The following is an 18967-nucleotide window of genomic DNA, read 5'->3' on the forward strand; positions in this document are numbered from 1 at the left end:
CTCACCTGTCTGTGTGTGCAAGTGGAAATGATCCCAATTACGGAAAAAAACCCACACCCTTGCGGGGGGGAAACAAATACACCCTAAAAGCCTATTTAATACGAGTGTGTATTGATTTAAATAGAATTGTGAGTGGGTCTTGATGACGTTGGGCAATGCGGTTCAAATAGTCAATGCAAAGCAAAAGTAATCAAACGCAACGCATTTGCAATTAGACACACGGGCTGTCACCAAATGGAAACAAGCACTCCTCTCAAACGCAATAAAAGTATCCATTTCAACCCTTTACTATATTGGAAAGAATTGGCCCGCCGAGGCCGGAACTCTATACGTCCACGTACGTCGTGTGACTCCGGACCATTTTGACTGTTGCACTCGCTCGCTCGCTCACAGGCAGGCAGGCAGGCGTTTTTGTTAGCGGATTGATGTGAGCGTTCGCAAGAAATTGAGGCGCTTTCTGCGGAAAACATGGCGCTAACGATGGAGACGCAGCTCCAGAGCATCTTTGAGGATGTTGTGGTAATATTGCTCATGGAGCATCTTTCCGTGTGTTTGCCAGGCACCGGTGGGTGGGGGACTAGACGGCTTCTCGCTTAACGATGCTAAACAACAACACTTTTCTTTCAACACAATATGCCTCAAGTAACCTTTGTTGTTTTTTTTGCACTCTATTCAATATCATCTCATTTAGAGTGATTTCGTTACTATTGTTATGCGTGCTCCAAAACACGAGTAAATTCGTTACATTAGTCAATGATGAGCACGATCACGTTTTGTGTAATACTTGTCTGACATTTGGCATTTTTGGGCTCTTTTTTTTCTGCAGAAAACGGAGATGGTGGAGGAGGCCTTTGCTGGGTAATGTTGAGCTCACGCACGCACGCACGCACGCACGCACGCTTATCGTGGGGTCGGGTTATGGAGGTGGTTGGGCCACCATGTTTCATCAGTGCTGGGGGGGATTGGCACTCCCCAACCAGATGTAGAACAAGAATGCCATTTAAATATGGACAAAATGTGCTGTCAATATACCGATTTTTTTTTTTTTCTTCCCGATGGACACGCACTGTTGTTGCCCAGCCCCAATGTACGCATGCTCAAAACACGACTGTGTCGTCAGGATGTGCATGGACAGTCCAGAGGACGAGAGGACAAAGTTGGACAGCTGTCTCGGGGCCTTTCGCCAATACTGGGGAACGCTGCCTCAGGTTTGCGCAGCCACGCCAACAGGACCTCGGACCGGTCGGAATCACTCGGCTTCTCGTCTTCCCGCAGGAGTCTCACGAGCAGTGCGTGCAGTGGATCGTGCGGTTCACGCACGGCCAGCACAGTCCCAAAAGGATCTCCTTCCTCTATGACTGTCTGGCCATGGCCGTCGAGACGAATGTCTTGCCGCCGAGGTAGTGCGAGCAAAGCCACAATCTTTGTTTTTCTTTTTTGTAACACTCTGCATTTTGTGTGTCAGGATGGTGTGCACTGCTCTGATCAGCTCAGACAACTTGGAGTGGGAAAGGACTCAACTGTGGGCGCTGACCTTCGGACTCATCCGAAAAATCATCGGCGGGGTAGACTACAAGGTTCTCGTTGTTCTTTCTTCATTGAGTCTTTTGGTTTGGTTTTCAAGCGGCCTTTGAAAACTCGCCGGAACGTTCCAGGGCGTTCGAGACCTGCTGAAAGCCGTGCTGGATAAAATCCAGACCGTTCCCATCACCGTCAGCTCGGCCATCGTGCGCCAGTTGCTGACGGCCAGAGAGGTGGGTGGGCGCGCGCGCGCGCGTGCGTGCGTGCGTTGGTGCCTTTGGGGCTTCAAGTAAGCGTGCGCTTTGCGGTGCGTTCCAGGTGGTGGAGTACATCTTGGACAGGAACGCCTGCCTCCTGCCCGCCTACTTTGCCATCACGGAGATCCGCAAACTGTATCCGGAGGGACAGCTGTCGCACTGGGTGAGGACGGCCGTAGCTTTTTCCGCTTTTCCCCTTTCTGTTCCTCTGAACGCACCCACGCCTGCGCCCGCAGCTTCTCGGCAGCTGCGTATCCGATTTTGTGGACAGTTTCCGGCCCACCGCCAGAATCAACTCCATCTGCGGTAAGGAAAGGAAGGCCGGCTTGAACCGCAGCGGAAACGCGTACGGCTCGCCACGGCGCTCGCTCAGCCTGGCTAATGTCGCCGCACGCCAGGTCGTTGTAGCCTGTTGCCGGTGGTGAACAACAGTGGCGCCATCTGCAATTCCTGGAAGCTGGACCCCAGCACGCTGCGCTTCCCGCTCAAAGGCATGCTGCCCTTCGATAAGGTGGGAGCGCGCCCGCCCGCCCGCCCGATGGCAAGGCGGCGCTCACTTTTGCCGCGTGTGCGCAGGACCTGTTTGAGCCGCAGACGGGCCTGCTGCGCTACGTGCTGGAGCAGCCCTATTCTAGAGAAATGGTGTGCAACATGTTGGGACTCAGCAAACAGGTAGCCCACCCGCACCCGCTCGGCTTTCCTGGCAGCCCTCCGTTGCGTTGCGTTGCGTTGCGCTGATGTGTCTTGCTTTCCTGGCTTTTTCTTTCCCACAAATGAAAAAGGGTCCTAAAAATGTTGGAACAGTCATTTAGTTTGGGAAACGTTGCTCTGCCGACAAACGTGCCACCCGCATTGCACCGCTGCTACGTTTCGCCCACCCGCATGCTTTTTTTTTGGGGGGGGGGGGGCACCAAGCAATCTCTTTGCTCGTGAGTCACCACTCTTCTCTTTCTCTTGTGTCTCCCTCTTTTCTTTGATTTCCTCCCTCTTTCTGTTTCTCTCCTGCGCTCGTCTCGCTAAGACTCTGAACATTGCCCAGGTATGTCCTCCTTGCTCCTCCTCCTTCTAATTGTTGGTGAATGCGGCCCATCTGGATTTGTTTTTTTTCTTGGGCTATAGGGCAGATCAAACCGGCTCACTAAGCCACGTCGTGGTCTCGGTCCGTCCTTCCTGTCGATGACTTGTCTGTCTGTCTGTCTGTCTGTCCCGCTGGGAAGCAAAAGCAGCGCTGTCCCGTGCTGGAGGAGCAGCTGGTGGACCTGGTGGTGTACGCCATGGAGCGCTCGGAGACGGAGGAGCACTTTGACGCCGACGCGGGCGGCACCAGCCAGCTGCTGTGGCAGCACCTGTCGTCGCAGCTCATCTTCTTCGTCCTCTTCCAGTTCGCCAGCTTCCCGCACATGGTGCTCTCGCTGCACCAGAAGGTCAGGGTCTCGGGCTTGTTGTTTATGCTCCTGCAAGGTTCACGCTTGCTGTACTTGCTGTCTCCCGCAGCTTGCAGGAAGGGGTCTTATCAAAGGGAGGGACCACTTGATGTGGGTCCTGCTGCAGTTCATATCAGGAAGCATCCAGAAGAACGCCTTGGGCGATTTCCTTCCCGTCATGAAGCTCTTTGACCTGCTGTATCCCGAAAAGGAGGTCGGTCGCTCGCTCGGTCGGTCGGTCGCTCGGTCGGTCGCTCGCTCGGTCGGTCGCTCGGTCCGTGAGCCACGGGAAGTCGCCGGATCCCTCCGCTGGTGGCTGATTCGCCTCCCGCCTTTGTTTCCCCAGTGCATTCCCGTTCCGGACATTAACAAGCCCCAGTCCACCCACGCCTTTGCCATGACCTGCATCTGGATCCACCTCAACCGCAAGGCGCAAGGCGACTCCAACCTGCAGATTCCCATCCCGCACTCGCTCAAACTGCACCACGAGTAAGCAAAATCAGAGGCGGCACGGCACGGCGCGACTTTGAGTAAGCCGACCGGCGTCTTCTTCCGGCAGGTTCCTGCAGCAGTCGTTGCGCAACAAGTCTCTGGGCATGTCCGACTACAAGATCGCCCTGCTGTGCAACGCCTACAGCACCAACTCGGATTGCTTCAGCGTGCCCATGGGCGCCCTGGTGGAGACCATCTACGGCACTCAGTCCATGAGAATCAACCTGCCGGGCACCAACTGCATGGCGCTGGGCTCCTTCACGCCGCTGCCCATGAACCTGCTGGACTCGGTCACCGTGCACGCCAAGATGAGGTGAGCGGTGGCAAAAGCCCAAAATCCCATGGCCGAAGCGGGGCCTGCCTTTCACTCTGCCGCCATTTGCAGTCTGATCCACAGCATCGCCACGCGGGTCATCAAGCTGGCGCACGCTAAGTCCAGCCTCGCCCTGGCGCCCGCCTTGGTGGAGACGTACAGCCGACTGCTGGTCTACATGGAGATCGAGTCGCTGGGCATCAAAGGCTTCATCAGTGAGTGGCGGTGGCAGCGGCGGCCTGCCCCACCGACGCAAGGCCGCCGCCAGCACCCTGCCCCACCGACGCAAAGCCGCCGCCGCCAGCAGCCTGCCCCACCCACGCAAAGCCGCCGCCGCCAGCAGCCTGCCCCAACATGTTCAAATGTCCAACTTGTGTGTGTTCAGGCCAGCTGCTGCCCAACGTCTTCAAGTCTCACGCGTGGGGAATCCTTCACACTCTGCTGGAGATGTTCAGCTACCGCATGCACCACATCCAGCCGCACTACCGCGTCCAGTTGCTCAGTCACCTGCACAGTCTGGCCGCCGTGCCGCAGACCAACCAGAACCAGCTGCATCTCTGGTAACGACTTTGGCGTCACGAGGCCGAGCCGGGACGGGGCGGTGGCTTGCTGCAGACCACCACCATGACGTTACCACCGTTGTCTCTGGCAGCGTGGAGAGCACGGCCTTGCGCTTGATCACGGCGCTGGGCAGCTCGGAGGTGCAGCCGCAGTTCACCCGCTTCCTCAGCGACCCCAAGACGGTTCTGTCGGTGGAATCGGAGGAGCTGAATCGAGCGCTCATCCTCACCCTGGCCAGAGCCACGCACGTCACCGGTACGGCTCCGCATCCCGGCGCGCCGTCCGGCCGTCTGTCCCCGCCTGTCGTTTGACGCCAGCGGCCGGCCGCCCGCCCGCCCGTGCAGATTTCTTCACAGGCTCCGACTCCATCCACGGCACGTGGTGTAAGGACATCCTCCAGACCATCATGAACTTCACCCCTCATAACTGGGCCGCGCACACCCTGTCCTGCTTCCCGGCGCCGCTGCAGGTTGGGATCCCAGCGGTGCTCCTTCTCGTGCTTCTTCCCCGAGCCCTCTTTGACCGTTGCTTGTTTGCCGCCAGGCCTTCTTCAAGCAGAACAACGTTCCTCAGGAGCCGCGCTTCAACCTGAAGAAGAACGTGGAGGAGGAGTACCGCAAGTGGAAGTCCATGACCAACGAGGAGGACATCATCACGCACTTCTCCATGCAGGGCTCGCCGCCTTTCTTCCTCTGCCTGCTGTGGAAAATGCTGCTGGAGACTGACCACATCAACCAGATTGGCTACAAGTCAGTACTGTGAAAAGAAAAGAAAAGAAAAGAAAGGAAGGAAAAGAAAAGAAAAGAATCCAGCCAGCCAAAGCATGAACATTTCTTTTTTCCCTTTGCTCAGCGTCCTGGAGCGAATCGGGGCCCGCGCTCTGGTGGCCCACATGCGCACTTTCGCCGACTTCCTCGTGTACGAGTTCTCCACGTCGCCCGGCGGCCCGCAGCTCAACAAGTGCATCGAGATCCTCAACGACATGGTGTGGAAGTACAACATTGTCACGCTGGACAGAGTCATCCTGTGTCTGGTGAGCGGCCTCCGGCGTGCAGCCTCCCGCCCGCCCGCCCCGCCCGCCCGCCCGCCCCGCCCACCGCTCACGCCCGCCGCTGTCGGCCCGCCAGGCGATGCGCAGCCACGAGCGCAACGAGGCCCAGGTGTGCTACTTCATCATCCAGCTGCTGCTGCTCAAGTCGGACGACTTCCGCAACAGGGTCAACGACTTTGTCAAGGAGAACGCGCCCGAGCACTGGCTGCAGAGCGACTGGCACAACAAGCACATGAGCTACCACAAGGTAACGGAGCACGCGCGCTAAGTGAAGGAGCCGAGGCTTTGATGCTTTTGTTGTGCCTGCCGGCCGGCCGGCCGGTGCCCCAGAAATACCCGGAGAAGCTGTACTTTGAGGGCGTGGCGGAGCAGCTCAACCCACCCATGCCGGTGCAGCACCAGTACATGCCCATCTACTTTGGCAACGTGTGCCTGCGCTTCCTGCCCGTCTTTGACATTGTCATCCACCGCTTCCTGGAGCTCATTCCCGTCTCCAAGTCGCTGGAGACCCTACTGGACCACCTGGGCGGCCTCTACAAGTTCCACGGTGACTTTCCGTCTTTCTTTCTTTCTTTTTTTCTTTCTTTCTTTCTTTCTTTCTTTCTTTCTTTCTTTCTTTCTTTCTTTCTTTCTTTTGAAGCCGGTCGGTCTCCTGACCCAGTCTGTTGTTTGTTGGCGTGCGCAGACCGGCCGGTGACTTACCTGTACAACACCTTGCACTACTACGAGCGCCACCTGAGGGACAGAACCAGCCTCAAGCGGAAGCTGGTGCACGCCATCATGTTGTCACTCAAGGTGGGTCATTTTCAGATGGTTAGTTATTTGGCGCCTCCTTGTGTCCGCTTTGAGTGCGACAGCATAAGCAAGCTGCCGTTTGTCGATGGCCCAGGACAACCGCACTCCCGGTTGGTGCCTGAGCGAGACCTACCTGAAGTTCGGCATGAACCAAAGAGACGACAACGTTTGGACGCCCGACGACACCTACTACTGCAAGCTGATTGGACGCCTGGTGGACAATATCCTTGGCCGCCGCCGCCGCCGCCTCTTGTTTTGAAAAGACGAGCCGGCGTTGCGCTTCCTTAGCCGTAGCCCACCCATGGCGGGCAAGTCGCCCGGCCCCTTCCCCAACTGCGACTGGCGCTTCAACGAGTTCCCCAATCCGGCGGCTCACGCCCTGCACGTCACTTGCGTGGAGCTGATGGCGCTGGCCGTGCCCGGCAAGGACGTGGGCAACGCGCTCCTCAACGTCGTCCTCAAGAGGTGAGAAAAGGATCCTCACGACCCTGAACTCCTCGATGGGGTACAACGTTGTCGTCGTTGTCGGAAACCCGCATTCTTGTGTTTCAGTCAACCTCTGGTGCCCCGCGAGAACATCACAGCCTGGATGAACGCCATCGGCCTGGTCATCACCGCCTTGCCCGTAAGTTGTTGGGCGCCTTGGCACGCTCTGCCCGCCCGCCCGCCCGCCTCGAGCGTAGCTCTCCCCCGCCAGGAACCGTACTGGATCGTGCTGCACGACCGCATCGTGACGGTGATGAGCTCGCCGGCGCTGGCGTCGGAGACGGCCTGGTCGCGGGACCCTTTCGCCCTGCTGGACTTCACCGCCTGCCACCAGAGCTACAGTGAGATCGGCTGCAGCTACGTGCTGGCGCTGGCGCACGCCGTCTGGCACCACTCGTCCATCGGACAGCTCTCGCTCATTCCCAAGTGAGCCGGCCGGCCGGCCGACCGACCGACCGGAAACCGCCTCGCCCACCAGGATCTCATCGCCGCGTGCGTGCGTGCGTGCGTGCGTGCGTACGTGCAGGTTCCTCTCGGAGACACTGAAGCCGGTGGTCCAGACAGAGTTCCAGCTGCTGTATGTGTATCACTTGGTGGGACCTTTCCTGCAGCGCTTCCAGCAGGAGAGGACGCGATGCATGCTGGAGGTTTGTTTGCCTTTGACACTTTTGGCATTTGTGCTTTTGTTTGCAAAGCACAAACACAACGGCGGCGAGTGTGTCTTCCAGATCGGCGTGGCCTTCTACGAGATGCTGCAGGTGGTGGACCAACACTGCCAGCATCTCAACTACATGGACCCCATCTGCGACTTCCTCTACCACATCAAGTACATGTACACGGGCGACAGCGTCAAGGAGCAGGTCTCTCAAAAGCGTCCGTCCAAAGCCCGTGGTCAAACACGGCGGGACAAGCGAGCCTCGCTTGGGCGCGCGCCTGACGGCTCCGTGTCGATACGCAGGTGGAGAAAATCATCGTCACCCTCAGGCCGGCCATGAAGCTTCGTCTTCGCTTCGTCACGCACAGCAGCAAGACGGACCCGTCGTCTTCGGCGCCCGCCTCGTCGGCGCCGCCGGCGGCCGCCGTCTCGGCGCCCGCCGTTCCCGTCGCCGTCAACTCGGCGCCTCAGCCTTTGTCCTCCTCGTCCTCCTCAATGGGGCCCGTGGCCGTTGGCGGCGGCAGCACCGCTTCGCCGTCTTCGCAACACGCGCACCCCTCCATGTAGCCCCTCCAAGCGTGGCCGGCCAGAGTCCTCACGAAGAACAAAGTCAAGCAACAATCAATGAAAGGCAAATTTGGAGTGGCCCAATTCTGCAAAGCCTGAGAAGAAGCGCTCTTTATTTTTATAGTATTATGATATGGTACTTTTGTAGTGTTTGATATATACGTGTAGACAATAAAGTGGATCCCAAGTTGAAGGATGTGAGGCTCTTTTCTTGGCACCTGCCTAACTAAATGAATTGTCATGAAATGATTGGTTGAGTGACTTGCCTGCAATCACCTGCGGGCGGGCGGACGTGACGTCACGTCCACCGTGCAACCCAGCAGGCCACCCTTCTCCTGCTTGTTGAATGTCCTTTTGCGCGCGAGCGAGCGCCACGATGACTGCCTGCTTGTTGTGTGCAAAGTCCTTGTTGCTTCAATTTCACGCTGCATGCCACTAATTGCACATGACGACATCGTCTCGGGGTGGCACGCTTTTGGCATGGGCCGGCTGGCCGGCGGTCAGGAAGTGAAATACCGTCGGCGACAACTTCCGTGAATCCCAACAAATGGACGGACCCCTTTACGGCCGCCGCCCATCCAGCCGGCCGAGGAGATGCAGTGGATGTAAAAGAGCGAGGCGAGGCGAGGCGAGGCGAGGCGAGGCAGCCCCGGCTGGGAGGTCGCCTTGTGTGTGGAGATGTAAAAGTGCATGGGACTTGGAAGCATTCGGAGCACCGACCGACCCGCCGGCCGGACGGACGGACTTCGGGGAAAGCTAAGTCAAATGAATCGCCCATGCGATGTTTATTGTTTTCTTTGCATTTTTCTGTTGTATACATTCAATTCTGCAATGGATAGTCGAATGTGTGCTTTTATTTTGGACACAAACATCACGCCAGATAGATACACACGCTTCTCTGATATTCACGCGCTGACAGCCAGGCAATACTTCTTCCATCCGCGGGGGGGCGGTGTTGCTATTCAATTTAACCAGAGCGAGCCATTTGGGCAGCTATGAAAAAAAAAAAAGAATCTGTATTGGTTGGGCCCAAATGTAAACATTAAAACCAAACCGTTGTTACTTCTAGAAGTCAGCTAGCTTAATGCTAACGTTTAAGGGGAAAGGCCATAGACAGTCTCATGGAAATGAGCACGGATGATTATTAGGACACGGTTGACTGACTGAATGCAGAGAAGAGAAGAGCTGTTTAGGTCCTGTTCCTTGCTGGGCTGAAGTCTGGCACAAAGGTGGCAACCACGTTGGCGGGCGTGGAGTAGCACAAAGCCAAATTGTACAGGCCCAGCATGAGGCACTTCCAGGTGGAGCGCAGTGCTTTGCCCACATTCTGCAAGACAAACGTTTGCAAATACAGCGTGTACCGTTGCTTGTGTACAACCACAATGGCCCAGCGGGGCTTGTTTCCGAAGCTTCCGCTCAGAATGGAAACGCCATTGTCTGCAGACCTCCTTCATACAGGAAATACATAGATGGATGGCAAAGTGGACGTCAAATGAAATGCAATTTTCTACCATGCAGTACGTGCTTGCTAAGCTGTCCAATTTCAACTGTGTGTCATTTCATGTGACGGTTCGCAGAGGCGGAAAAAGCAGCAAACGTCGGGAAATGACGCGTTCTTACACCCGTTCTTGTTATACGCAGCCTCGGATGACCAAATCAAACAAGCGGTCGGGCGGTCGGTCGTTCATTGGATCACCAAATAAGCAGAATAGCTAAGCGGTGACCGACCTTTCTCAAATGTTTGTACCGTTCCTTCTTGGTCTTCCCCTCCACTTCCTCCTCCACTTGTCGCTCGTCCAGCGGCCGGTAGCTCTGGGCCCAGAAAGCCAAGCGGCCCTCCCGGCGCCGCTGCTCGGCCTCCTCGCAGTCCGCGTGTTGCTGGTACGGGGCCCGGCGCCACCGCGCTATTCGTGGCGCTGCTTTGGGCTTCATGGTGGTTGTGAAGGCTGGCTGTGGAGGATGTTGCTGGCGCTGACGTGGGGCCTCAGCTTCCTCGTCCAGTGTGCTGTCCACAGCTGTCTGTCGTGTGCTTGAGTGCATTCCAGTGAAGCTGACGCCAAGCCCTTCAAGGTGCTCCTCCTCTTGTTTGCACTTTGCTTCCAATCGTGTTTTGGGTGCTTCAATGAAATGCAACATTTTCTATTGCTATGTTTGGAAGCCAAAAGTAGATGTGACTACTATATAGGTGCATATGTCCATTTCCTTTATTCTTGTGTTCATAAGCACATTGATCAATCACAAGGCTGGATTTGCAGACGGCGCTTGGCTCTGGGCCGCCAGTCTCAAGGCCAGAAACCTTTTCAGCTTCAAGTCAAAGTCCACGGGCCGTTCGCTGGGGAGCTTGTAGTTGGCTCTCATCACCGAGCTCAGGTAGGGAATGAGCTCGCAGTTCTCCTCAAAGCAGGCCAACTTCTTCTTGTACATCTGCCGAATGTCTTCCGTGCTTCTGTGGTTGAATGCTGCAGGGGGGGGGCGGGCAAAAGCTTGGCTAGCCGTTAGCAGGCGCAAGCTGGCGTGAGGGAGGGAGGGAGGGAGGCAGGCAGGGCCTACCTTTCATGTAGAAGGCCAGGTAGCGGAGAGCCGAGCGTTCCATACTGAAGAAGGGAAACTTGGGCTTCAGGCACCCCACCGCCGTCATGGCCTTGATGACCCCCACCGCCACACCCTTGGGAGCAAACAAATGGCCGTTTGGCCCTCCTCCTCCGGGGAAGTGTGACAGCTTGACATTTTTGCTGCTTTCTAACCTGCTCCAGGTAGCCCAGCGTGGGGAGGGAGGTGAGTGGGATGGGCTCGCAAAGAGGGGGAACCTTACTGGGCAGCTTGAGGTCCCAGTAGAGTTCCGGAGCGCTTCAGGAAGGAAGCATCCCAGCCGGCCAGCCAGTCAGCCGGCCGGCCAGCCGGCCAGCCGGCCAGCCAGCCAGCCAGCCAGCCAGCCAGCCAGCCAGCCAGCCAGCCAGCCAGCCAGCCAGCCAGCCAGCCAGTCATCCAGCCAGCCAGCCTGCCAGCCAGTGACACAAACAGACTTTGGCTTACCTCAAAAACCTGTACTGCTTCTCCTTGGTCTCACAAGTGTAGAGCCGCTCTCGGTATTCCAGCGCAAATTCCAAGCTGCCGTGCACCAGGGCTTCGTACCTTGTGAGATAGGGAGGGAGGGAGCCAGGGGTTGTCTAAGCCATTGTTGTTGTTTTTCATCTCATCGGGTGTACCTCAGTTTGCCGTCCAGATAGGTGACGGGGCAGAAGCCTTTCATCTCAATTTGCTGAGGGAATCTGTTCTTCACCTCCGCCTCCGTTAGCTTCCTCGGAAGCCGGTCTGCTTGCGGAAGGGGGCGCGGGCAGCGGGGGCTGACAAATTCATCCGGACTGGCCAGGAAGATCTGGCGGAAAAATCCATCGCGCTTCAGAGCGCCGGCGGGTGTCGGGACCGAAAATGCTTTTGGGCGGTTTGACCCACCTCCAAATGCTCGGCGTCGCACATCTTGAAATATCGCCTGTTGTATTCGGCGGCGTACGTGAGCGATGGAGTTTCTGAGCAGTCCACCAGGTGGTCCCGCAGAGCCAGGCACACCGGGCAGTAGTGGGCAAACTCTCCGATCCGACGCTGAAACTCTTGCGGCGTGACGCATTGCCTGTTGATGCAGCCCGCTTGACCTGCATCACCAATGCGCGCACGGTTGGAGCACGCCCGGCTGCCCGGCCGGCCGGCCGCCCGCCCGCCCAAGGCCAGCTTCCTTCCTTTTGCTCTCCGGGAACTTACCGCTTCTGGTTCTCCTCAGGTAGGTGTGGACGTGCTCCATGCTGACGCTAATCTCCTTGATCAGGCGCTCCCAGATGTACCACTTGCTCTTGAGGCCGTCCATCGGGATCCAGTTGTCGTACTGCTGGCGGAAGTGGCGGCTCATCAGCTCGGCTTCCCGCCGGTAGCACGTGTTGCGAATGTGGAGGATCTCGGCGCTGTCGTGCATCAGGTGAGGCCTGTCGCCAGGGGGAAAGCAAACGGGTCAGTGCCGTTGGTCCATCGTCCGTGGGCGACGTCGAGGCTTTCGGACTTGTTCTCCTCCATCTTGCTGGCCAGGCCTCGCTTGAGCACCTCCACCGTATCCAGCTCCATCTCCACCACCCTCATGGGGATGATGCTGTTGGCCTGCATCAGTTCCGCTTGCTTCATGGTCATGGGAAAGCCGTCCAGCACGTACCTGGAATACCACCCAAAAAAAAAAGAAATACCTTCTTTATCCTCAGCAAAGAGTGACAGATATTGGTGACGAGCTGGGAGGAGCAGCGACGGCTCGATAAGAGCATCTCAGATTCTTATACTGCCCCCAGGTGGCCAAAGCCGGCACGGCGGCGGTGCGTTCATATGAAGTGCGGTGATTATCGAGTCAAATATGGACTGACGACGCACCCTTGCGTACTGCAGACCAAGCTCATGAGCACCTTCTTCAGGCACTGGATGGCCAGTTCATCAGGCACCACCAGGCCCCGGTTGAGATGCAGCTTCATCTGCACCGCCAGGTCGCTGTGCTCCTGCTCCTCAAGAATGCGGCGCATGACGCCACCGATGGACAACAGGTCCAGACCGTATCTCTGCGCAAACATGGTGGCCACTGCGTGGACAAATGTGCAAAGACAATGAAAAGTTGAGGGAGCGCTGTGGAACGCCAGATGAAAAACAGAAGGAAGGAATTGTGCCAAAGGTAGGACCAAAAAAAGGAAGCAAGGAGCAATTGAGGCACTCGCCACTGGTTTTGCCCGATTTGGGAGGTCCCACGACGGCCATTTTGACAGAGAGCATCGGGTAGGGCTTTGACTGCCTGAGGTACTTCAAGGGGTTGAGCATGAACGTTTGCTGGTTCTTCTTGGAGCCGAAGAAGTAGATGTATTGGTTGAAGAGCACGGGAAAGGCCGTTTCCAGAGGCCACAGCACGGGCTGGATCAGCTCTCTTTCGCCGTACCGCTGCGGGGATGACGAGGCTGGTCGTGGTTAAACGCGCGGACGGCGGCCACTCCGGGATGGCGGCCACTCCGGGATGGCGGCCACTCCGGGATGGCGGCCACTCCGGGATGGCGGCCACTCCGGGATGGCGGCCACTCCGGGACGGCGGCCACTCCGGGACGGCGGCCACTCCGGGACGGCGGCCACTCCGGGACGGCGGCCACTCCGGGATGGCGGCCACTCCGGGACGGCGGCCACTCCGGGATGGCGTTTGCAACTTTACCTTGACCGGGTCCGTGCAGCCAAAGGCGCTGTGGAACTTGTACGAGTAAAGCAGGAGCAGCTGTGCCAAATTGTACGAGATGGGCTGGCATTTTTGGAAGAGCGACTCGCGGTTGAGCTGCAGCGGCTCCACTTTCAGGAGCAGCTGGCGCCGGACGACGGGCGTCTTGCGGGAGGCGTTGATGGATATCCGGGGAATTTTCAGTTCGCTCAGAACCTCCTGTGTGGGAAGGGGTTAGGGGAAGAGAAAAAAACCTTGCAGATGTACGGACGAGGGCTAGGCTAGGCTAGGCTAGGCTAGGCGTATCCCGTTTACCAGCACGATGGCCATATTGTTTGAGTCGGCCACGTAACGCTCTTCAATTTCCGTGTTGAGCCTCTCGGTGGTGGCCTCCTCGGCTTCGTCGTCGTCCTTGAACTCGTCGTACCTTTCCACCGGGTACTCCTCCTCCAAAATGGCCTCGATCTCGTCCTCGATGTTGGCAGAGTCTTCGTCGTCCTCGTCTTCGGCCCGGCAACTAAACTGGTTTGGTGACGAGAAATGGCCGTCAAAGGGTGGCCATGGTTTGACACCGCTCGCTCGCTCACGTGTGGCTTACTTTGGCCGTGGAAGAGGCGGCTTTCTCCTCCATGAGTTCAGCCCTCCTCTTGGTAATGTTCTCCTCCTGCGTGGTGAAAGGCAAACAGAGCTCAGCGGCGCAAGTGTGCAGCGGCAGCCCGGCCGGCTGAGGAGGACCTACCCGAGCCTTGGTGTGTATTTCGCGGAGGACGTCGAGCAAAGCTTCGCGCCGCTGGCAGTGAGCTCGCCACCTGCTCCAGAATTTGGGCAAGAGGCGCGCCTGGATGTCCTCCACGCCTGCCATCAAGGTGACCACGGCGTCGGGATAAAGATGATGCTGCATCATGTGCTGCACCTCCTCGGTGTTGTGAGGGAAATCCTCCAGGATGAAACCCGTGGACCTGAAAGGGCGTTCAACACGTTGGACACTGTCGTGGACACTGTCGGAGGGAAGGCCGCCGGCATTACAAGTAAGGCTCCTTTTTCCAGTACGGGTTGACGATCTCCTCCAGGACCTGCGAACTCAACGGAACGTCATCGGCCAAGTAGGCTTTGATGCCAATTTCCTCATCGGTCAGCCCCGCGTCCTCCTAATGGGCAAAGGAAGAAGAGGAAGTTCCAAGCGCACCTCCGTTTGTCACCATGGGCCGGGCCGGGTCACCTCGGGGGGTTCCTCGCCTCGAGCGTCCTCGACGGCCGTCTTCAAGGCCTTGAGATGCTCCTCGGTGGACTCGTCGGCGGGGTTGACCCGCTGCTTGATCTTTGGCGCCAGAAGCCTTTGCAGATGTTCCCTGAACTGAATGTGGAAGAGGCCCAGCTGCTCGGCCAGCCACTCGCCTTGCGTGGTCTTGCCCGAGCCGCGGCATCCCAACACAAAGATGCGCAGGGCGGGAGGCTGAAAGAGGCGGGCAGCTTGCAATGGATCGGGCTCATAGGTCCCCCCCCCCCCGCCGGACGGTACCTTGAGAAGCTGGCATTGGCCTACAAACTGCTCGGGAGAGAGCATGAAGACCTCCCTGGCGTCCACGTTGGAGAAGTAGTAGACCTTTTCACGATACTTGGCCGATATCTCGTCGGTGCTGGGCACCAGCGCGTTGTGCTTTTTCAGCACCACCGGGCAGAAGATGAAGGTGTCGCCGAAAGCCCTCTTGGAAGTGGCGTCGGACGGCGATTCTGACTGAGAGCGAGAGAAGCATTTTCAAACTATGGTTTGGAAAGATGAAGACAAAGCTTGAAAGTATTTGTATCCATCTGTCTAGAAGGGGTGGCTTTCGGCTGGGCGGGGGCTCCACTGACGTCGTCCCCCTCCTCCTCCTCCTCCTCCTCTTCCTCCTCTTCCTCGGCCGTGTCCTTGGCGGAGTCGTCGTCGTCGTCCACTTCCAGATTTGCGATGGCTTCGATATCTTCCGCTTCCTCGTCCAAGTCGACGGCGGAGAACTCTCTTGGCAAATACTTGAAGGGCTCTGTGAAAGGGCCGCATGTGGTTTTTGCCATTTGGCCCGCCACGGACTCGCGAGGACCGTGGATTCCAAACTCACTCTCCATCAGCTGGACAATCTCATCCAGAAGTTCCTCGGGGCGCCTGCCGCCCGTCTGCAGCACCGAGTGGCTGATGCTGAGCGAGAGCTGCAGGGCTTCCCATTGTCTGGTGAACTGATCCTTCTCCGCTTTGGGCTCGGCCTTATCTGACACATGCGGTCGGTGAGAGAGCCGCCGGCTTGACGTTCTGGGGGGGAACAAAAGGGACTCTTACCTTCGCCGCTCTCTGTCTGCGGAGCGCCGCCCTGATCTGCGGTGGGAACGGAACGGAGCAATGAAAAGGCCATGCGCGGCAAGGCCAGGCCAGGCCCGGCCCGGCCAGGCCAGGCCCGGCCAGGCGCCGCCGCCGCCGCTTACCTGGCAAAGTGCCCTCGGTGTGCATGAGGCAGAAGAGGAAATCGGGATGGATCCCGGCGCGCTGTAAAGCCTCCAACTGCGAGGCGTTCCTGGGAAAGTTGTCCAGCACCCAGCCGTTGCCCACGTCGGCGCCCTGGTGGCAATCCTCGTTCTGGGAAGACAAAATGCTTTTTGATGGCTGGCGCGGCGCACGCAGGTGTTCTGAATGGAAAAAGGGCCTACTTCCTTGACGACCTTCATCAGAGCTTGAGCGTAGATTTCCTTGGCGGCGTCCTGTTTTTTGGCCTCTTCCAGGGCCGTTTGCACCAGGGCCACCACTTCGGGATGGCTCTCGGTCACTGAGGAGAGCGAGCGCAAGAGCGTTTCCGCCTGCCGCTGGCTCCTTTTCATCTCGCAAGCGGCACGGCACGCTCACCTTCCACGGCCGGGGTTCCATCTGAGGAGGCAAAGGATCAAAGGTGAGGTGGCCACGACAAAAGCCGGCCGGCCGGCCGGCCATGACGGCAACTTGCCGGAGCTCTGCTCGTTCTGCTGCTTGGTCCTGATTTTCTCCATGGCGGCCTGCACGCTGTCCTCTTTGACTTTAGCCAGCCACTCCGTCTCCAGTTCGGCCAGCAGGGGCTCGGCCAGTTTCTCCAGCTCCAGCACGGACACGTTGTGCCTGGCGCCCATCAGGACGGAGAGCTCGGGCCTCCCCGACGCCGCCGTTCCGATGATGGACACCCTGCAGGGCGGGCTGGGCATGGGCGGGAGGAGGTAGCGCCTGGGGTTGCTGACAAACTTGTCGTAGGCTTCTTGCGACGAAAGGATGTACATTTTGTCCCGGAAGCTGCGGGAGGAGAAAGTCGCTGGAGACCACGGCGCCTTCAAAGCGCCGCCCCCAACCCCCCCTTAACCAACCCGACGGAGAATTCGGGTTTTCCGGGGACGAGCCGTCCTTCCTTCAGGGCCACCGGACAACTTCGCCCCCAGCGGCTCCTCCTCCAGCGGAAGCCCGGCACCAGCATCCTGGAGGAGGACATGAACCTCAGGAGGTCCTCCTACGAAGCAGAGGGGAACCGGCTGTGGCGGCGTTGGCACACACCGGACGGACGGAGGGCGGGCGGGCGGGCGTGCTCGGAACAAAATCACCACTGACCGTTTCGATGTCGTCGGGCAGCTCTTCGTCCTGATGGAGGACCACCGGAACGGACACGCGCTGGATGGCCATGGATCCCAGACGGGACAGGACAAACTAGAAGGCCACGGGGACACGCGTCCGTGGGTTTGGTTGGCCGGACCCACGGACCGTGCTGTTTGCGCCGAGCTGCTTACCAAGAGCAACTCGTCCGGGGTCTCGCTTCCGTCCACTTCCAACAGGTAAATGGGGTTGTGGTCCATCATGTAGTCCTAAACGACCACGACGTAAAGCCGCGTCACGCAAAGCCAGTTTGCGCCGACGATTGGTGCCGTGCCGTGCCGTGCCGTGCCGTGCCGTGCCGTACCTCCAGCGGCCTGAGGATGTTCTCCTTGTACGCGTTGATTCGAAAAGAAGTGTTTCTGGCCTGGCGTTCGGGGATCCACACCAGCTGGTCGATGGTGCACCTGGGCGCGCTTTGCTCTTCTTCCTCTTCATCTTCATCCTGCAAGACAACAAGTGGCGGGTGGGCAAGGGTCTGTTTTTCTGCCCGTCAGCTTCAGTATCTACCTGCGAGTCTTCCTCATCCTCCTCCTCCGCCCCTTCCTCTTCTATGAATCCCGTGACGTGGAACTCATTGTCCACTTTCCATTGATCTTGATTGTAGAGAAGGCCCGTCATGGGGTGCTGCTTCTGACTGGACAGCCTCTGGACCAGGTCCTTGTCGGCACACTGAAAGCGGGAGCGCACCTTGGCGTGCTTTGTTTGCGCTGCTCCAGGAGCGGCGGCGGCGACGGCGACATCACCTTGATGTTGATGATGAAGTCCGGCTTGAGCTTGAGCTTCCTGATGATTTCCATCTGCTCCTCCACGCCGACGCCCTCTTCCGACATGAACGGCAGGCAGCTCAACACGTAGCCTGCCGCGTGTGAGCCGTTTCAGCCTCGGAGCATGAAGACGTGCCGCCATCGGCTAAGCGAGCCTCACCGTAATGTTCCACTTTGGTGGAGCTCAACATGTCCAGTATGAGGCCAAGAACCACGTCTTCCGGGACGCTTTTGCCCGCATTTAAGATATCCAGGAGCTGTGAAAAGATTGGCTTTAGTGCGGGGGCGGGAGGATCTCTGCTCTGCTCTGCTCTGCTCTCCGCAGAAGGTGTTACCTTAACGCCATCCTCTGTTTGACTTCTGATGTGGGAGTCCAGGACCTCCGTGTCTGCCGTCGGGCGGGGACCATGGGACGGAATGAGCAGACGGAAAAGGCCGAGCGACTGAGAGAGATGAGACGCTTACCGTCGATTAAAACGCAGCCCCAGGTGTCTGCAATGTTTCTGGCCAGGGTGGATTTGCCGACGCCCTGCAACGGCAGATGTCACAAATGTGTGTTGTTCGGGCTGACCGAGCCAGTGAAGCATTGGCGCTTGGTCGTGAGCCTCCATTTGCAATTGATTCCAAACAAACAAACAAACAAAGCAGAAGCTTTCAGGAAAACAAAGCCACTTTGGCAACAACATTTCTCCACTTTCCATTTCTTCAAGTTGACTGTGAAAGTTGTTTCATTTCACGAGCATTTATTGAACTGAAACACGGAGCATACATAGCACCACAAGGTGGCAGTATTTCACATCTTGACCGGCATTGTAAAATGACCGTATTCCAACAAAAGTGACCATTTCCCTACCGGCCTTCCAACCACAAGGAAGCAAGTCGGTTTGGAAAGCAGACGCTCTCTCTCGGCGTCGTCTTCGATGAGATTGTCCACCAGATCCATAGCTCCTTCAATGACTGTAAGAAAGCAAACGATTACCGCTCAATGGATGAATAAAGGCGAAATCAATTTGTCAAAGTAATCATCAAAGCATCTCTATACTTACGGAACGATACTGTAGGACGACGTCAATGTGCAGTTGTGTTACACGCTCGGTGGTGAGGAGCTAACCTGTTAGGAGCGGTAGATTAGAAAAGACTTTCTCACGCGATTAAAATTGAAAAAGAAAATATTTACAATAACAGCTTCCTCCACGCCGTGCCATGCATGAGACGACAGCGGCGTCTGT

The 18967-nt window shown here is 57.6% G+C and overlaps 2 protein-coding genes across 11 annotated transcripts; one reads left to right on the forward strand and one right to left on the reverse strand.

Annotated features, from left to right (window-relative positions):
- Positions 1–354: 354 nt before the first annotated feature.
- med23 (mediator complex subunit 23) lies at positions 355–8315 on the forward strand. 5 transcript variants are annotated; one of them, XM_049756148.1, is made up of 31 exons: positions 355–519; positions 827–858; positions 1121–1208; positions 1276–1400; positions 1466–1577; positions 1656–1754; positions 1840–1941; positions 2015–2084; positions 2177–2289; positions 2355–2450; positions 2800–2817; positions 2996–3202; positions 3273–3416; positions 3549–3691; positions 3762–4007; positions 4080–4222; positions 4393–4567; positions 4660–4823; positions 4913–5037; positions 5112–5317; positions 5421–5601; positions 5696–5866; positions 5950–6166; positions 6305–6414; positions 6509–6635; positions 6714–6879; positions 6967–7039; positions 7112–7326; positions 7427–7547; positions 7629–7760; positions 7859–8315. In XM_049756148.1, the coding sequence occupies exons 1-31, from the start codon at positions 469–471 to the stop codon at positions 8120–8122; spliced, it is 4236 nt and encodes a 1411-aa protein (XP_049612105.1). In that variant the 5' UTR covers positions 355–468; the 3' UTR covers positions 8123–8315. The 5 variants fall into 5 exon arrangements, with proteins under 5 accessions (XP_049612105.1, XP_049612102.1, XP_049612106.1 ...); XM_049756145.1 differs by having other exon boundaries at positions 7427–7760; XM_049756149.1 differs by lacking the exon at positions 2800–2817.
- Positions 8316–10304: 1989 nt separating this feature from the next.
- On the reverse strand, positions 10305–18830 carry ak9 (adenylate kinase 9). Of its 6 annotated transcripts, XM_049756144.2 has the most exons (35): positions 18785–18830; positions 18592–18695; positions 18204–18267; positions 18074–18126; positions 17899–17995; positions 17718–17830; positions 17482–17643; positions 17279–17416; positions 17109–17183; positions 16933–17028; positions 16695–16834; positions 16307–16623; positions 16210–16230; positions 16017–16132; positions 15795–15945; positions 15652–15687; positions 15437–15583; positions 15195–15361; positions 14860–15075; positions 14560–14793; positions 14367–14488; positions 14080–14299; positions 13939–14004; positions 13656–13862; positions 13341–13559; positions 12862–13078; positions 12527–12728; positions 12171–12317; positions 11879–12096; positions 11576–11772; positions 11329–11498; positions 11156–11254; positions 10867–10969; positions 10673–10787; positions 10305–10581 (listed from the first exon to the last, which is right to left on the reverse strand). In XM_049756144.2, exons 2-35 carry the CDS (start codon positions 18679–18681, stop codon positions 10358–10360), a joined length of 4959 nt encoding a protein of 1652 aa, XP_049612101.1. In that variant the 5' UTR covers positions 18682–18695; positions 18785–18830; the 3' UTR covers positions 10305–10357. The 6 variants fall into 6 exon arrangements, with proteins under 6 accessions (XP_049612101.1, XP_049612100.1, XP_049612098.1 ...); XM_049756143.2 differs by having other exon boundaries at positions 15195–15583; XM_049756141.2 differs by having other exon boundaries at positions 15437–15578; positions 15652–15945.
- Between the last annotated feature and the right edge of the window lie 137 nt (positions 18831–18967).

Source organism: Syngnathus scovelli, chromosome 20, assembly GCF_024217435.2.
Source record: "Syngnathus scovelli strain Florida chromosome 20, RoL_Ssco_1.2, whole genome shotgun sequence".
Classification (NCBI taxonomy): domain Eukaryota; kingdom Metazoa; phylum Chordata; class Actinopteri; order Syngnathiformes; family Syngnathidae; genus Syngnathus; species Syngnathus scovelli.

Excerpts from the sequence above, each read along its gene's own strand:
- ak9 (XM_049756138.2), bottom strand. The coding sequence starts at position 18,681 with ATGGATCTGGTGGACAATCTCATCGAAGACGACGCCGAGAGAGAGCGT. Across the intron at positions 17,029-17,108 it reads CCCCGGACGAGTTGCTCTTG|TTTGTCCTGTCCCGTCTGGG; the intron begins GTAAGCAGCTCG and ends GTGGCCTTCTAG. Across the intron at positions 11,773-11,878 it reads CCTGAGGAGAACCAGAAGCG|GTCAAGCGGGCTGCATCAAC; the intron begins GTAAGTTCCCGG and ends TTGGTGATGCAG.
- med23 (XM_049756145.1), top strand. The coding sequence starts at position 469 with ATGGCGCTAACGATGGAGACGCAGCTCCAGAGCATCTTTGAGGATGTT. Across the intron at positions 4,008-4,079 it reads ACCGTGCACGCCAAGATGAG|TCTGATCCACAGCATCGCCA; the intron begins GTGAGCGGTGGC and ends CGCCATTTGCAG. Across the intron at positions 6,415-6,508 it reads CCATCATGTTGTCACTCAAG|GACAACCGCACTCCCGGTTG; the intron begins GTGGGTCATTTT and ends TCGATGGCCCAG.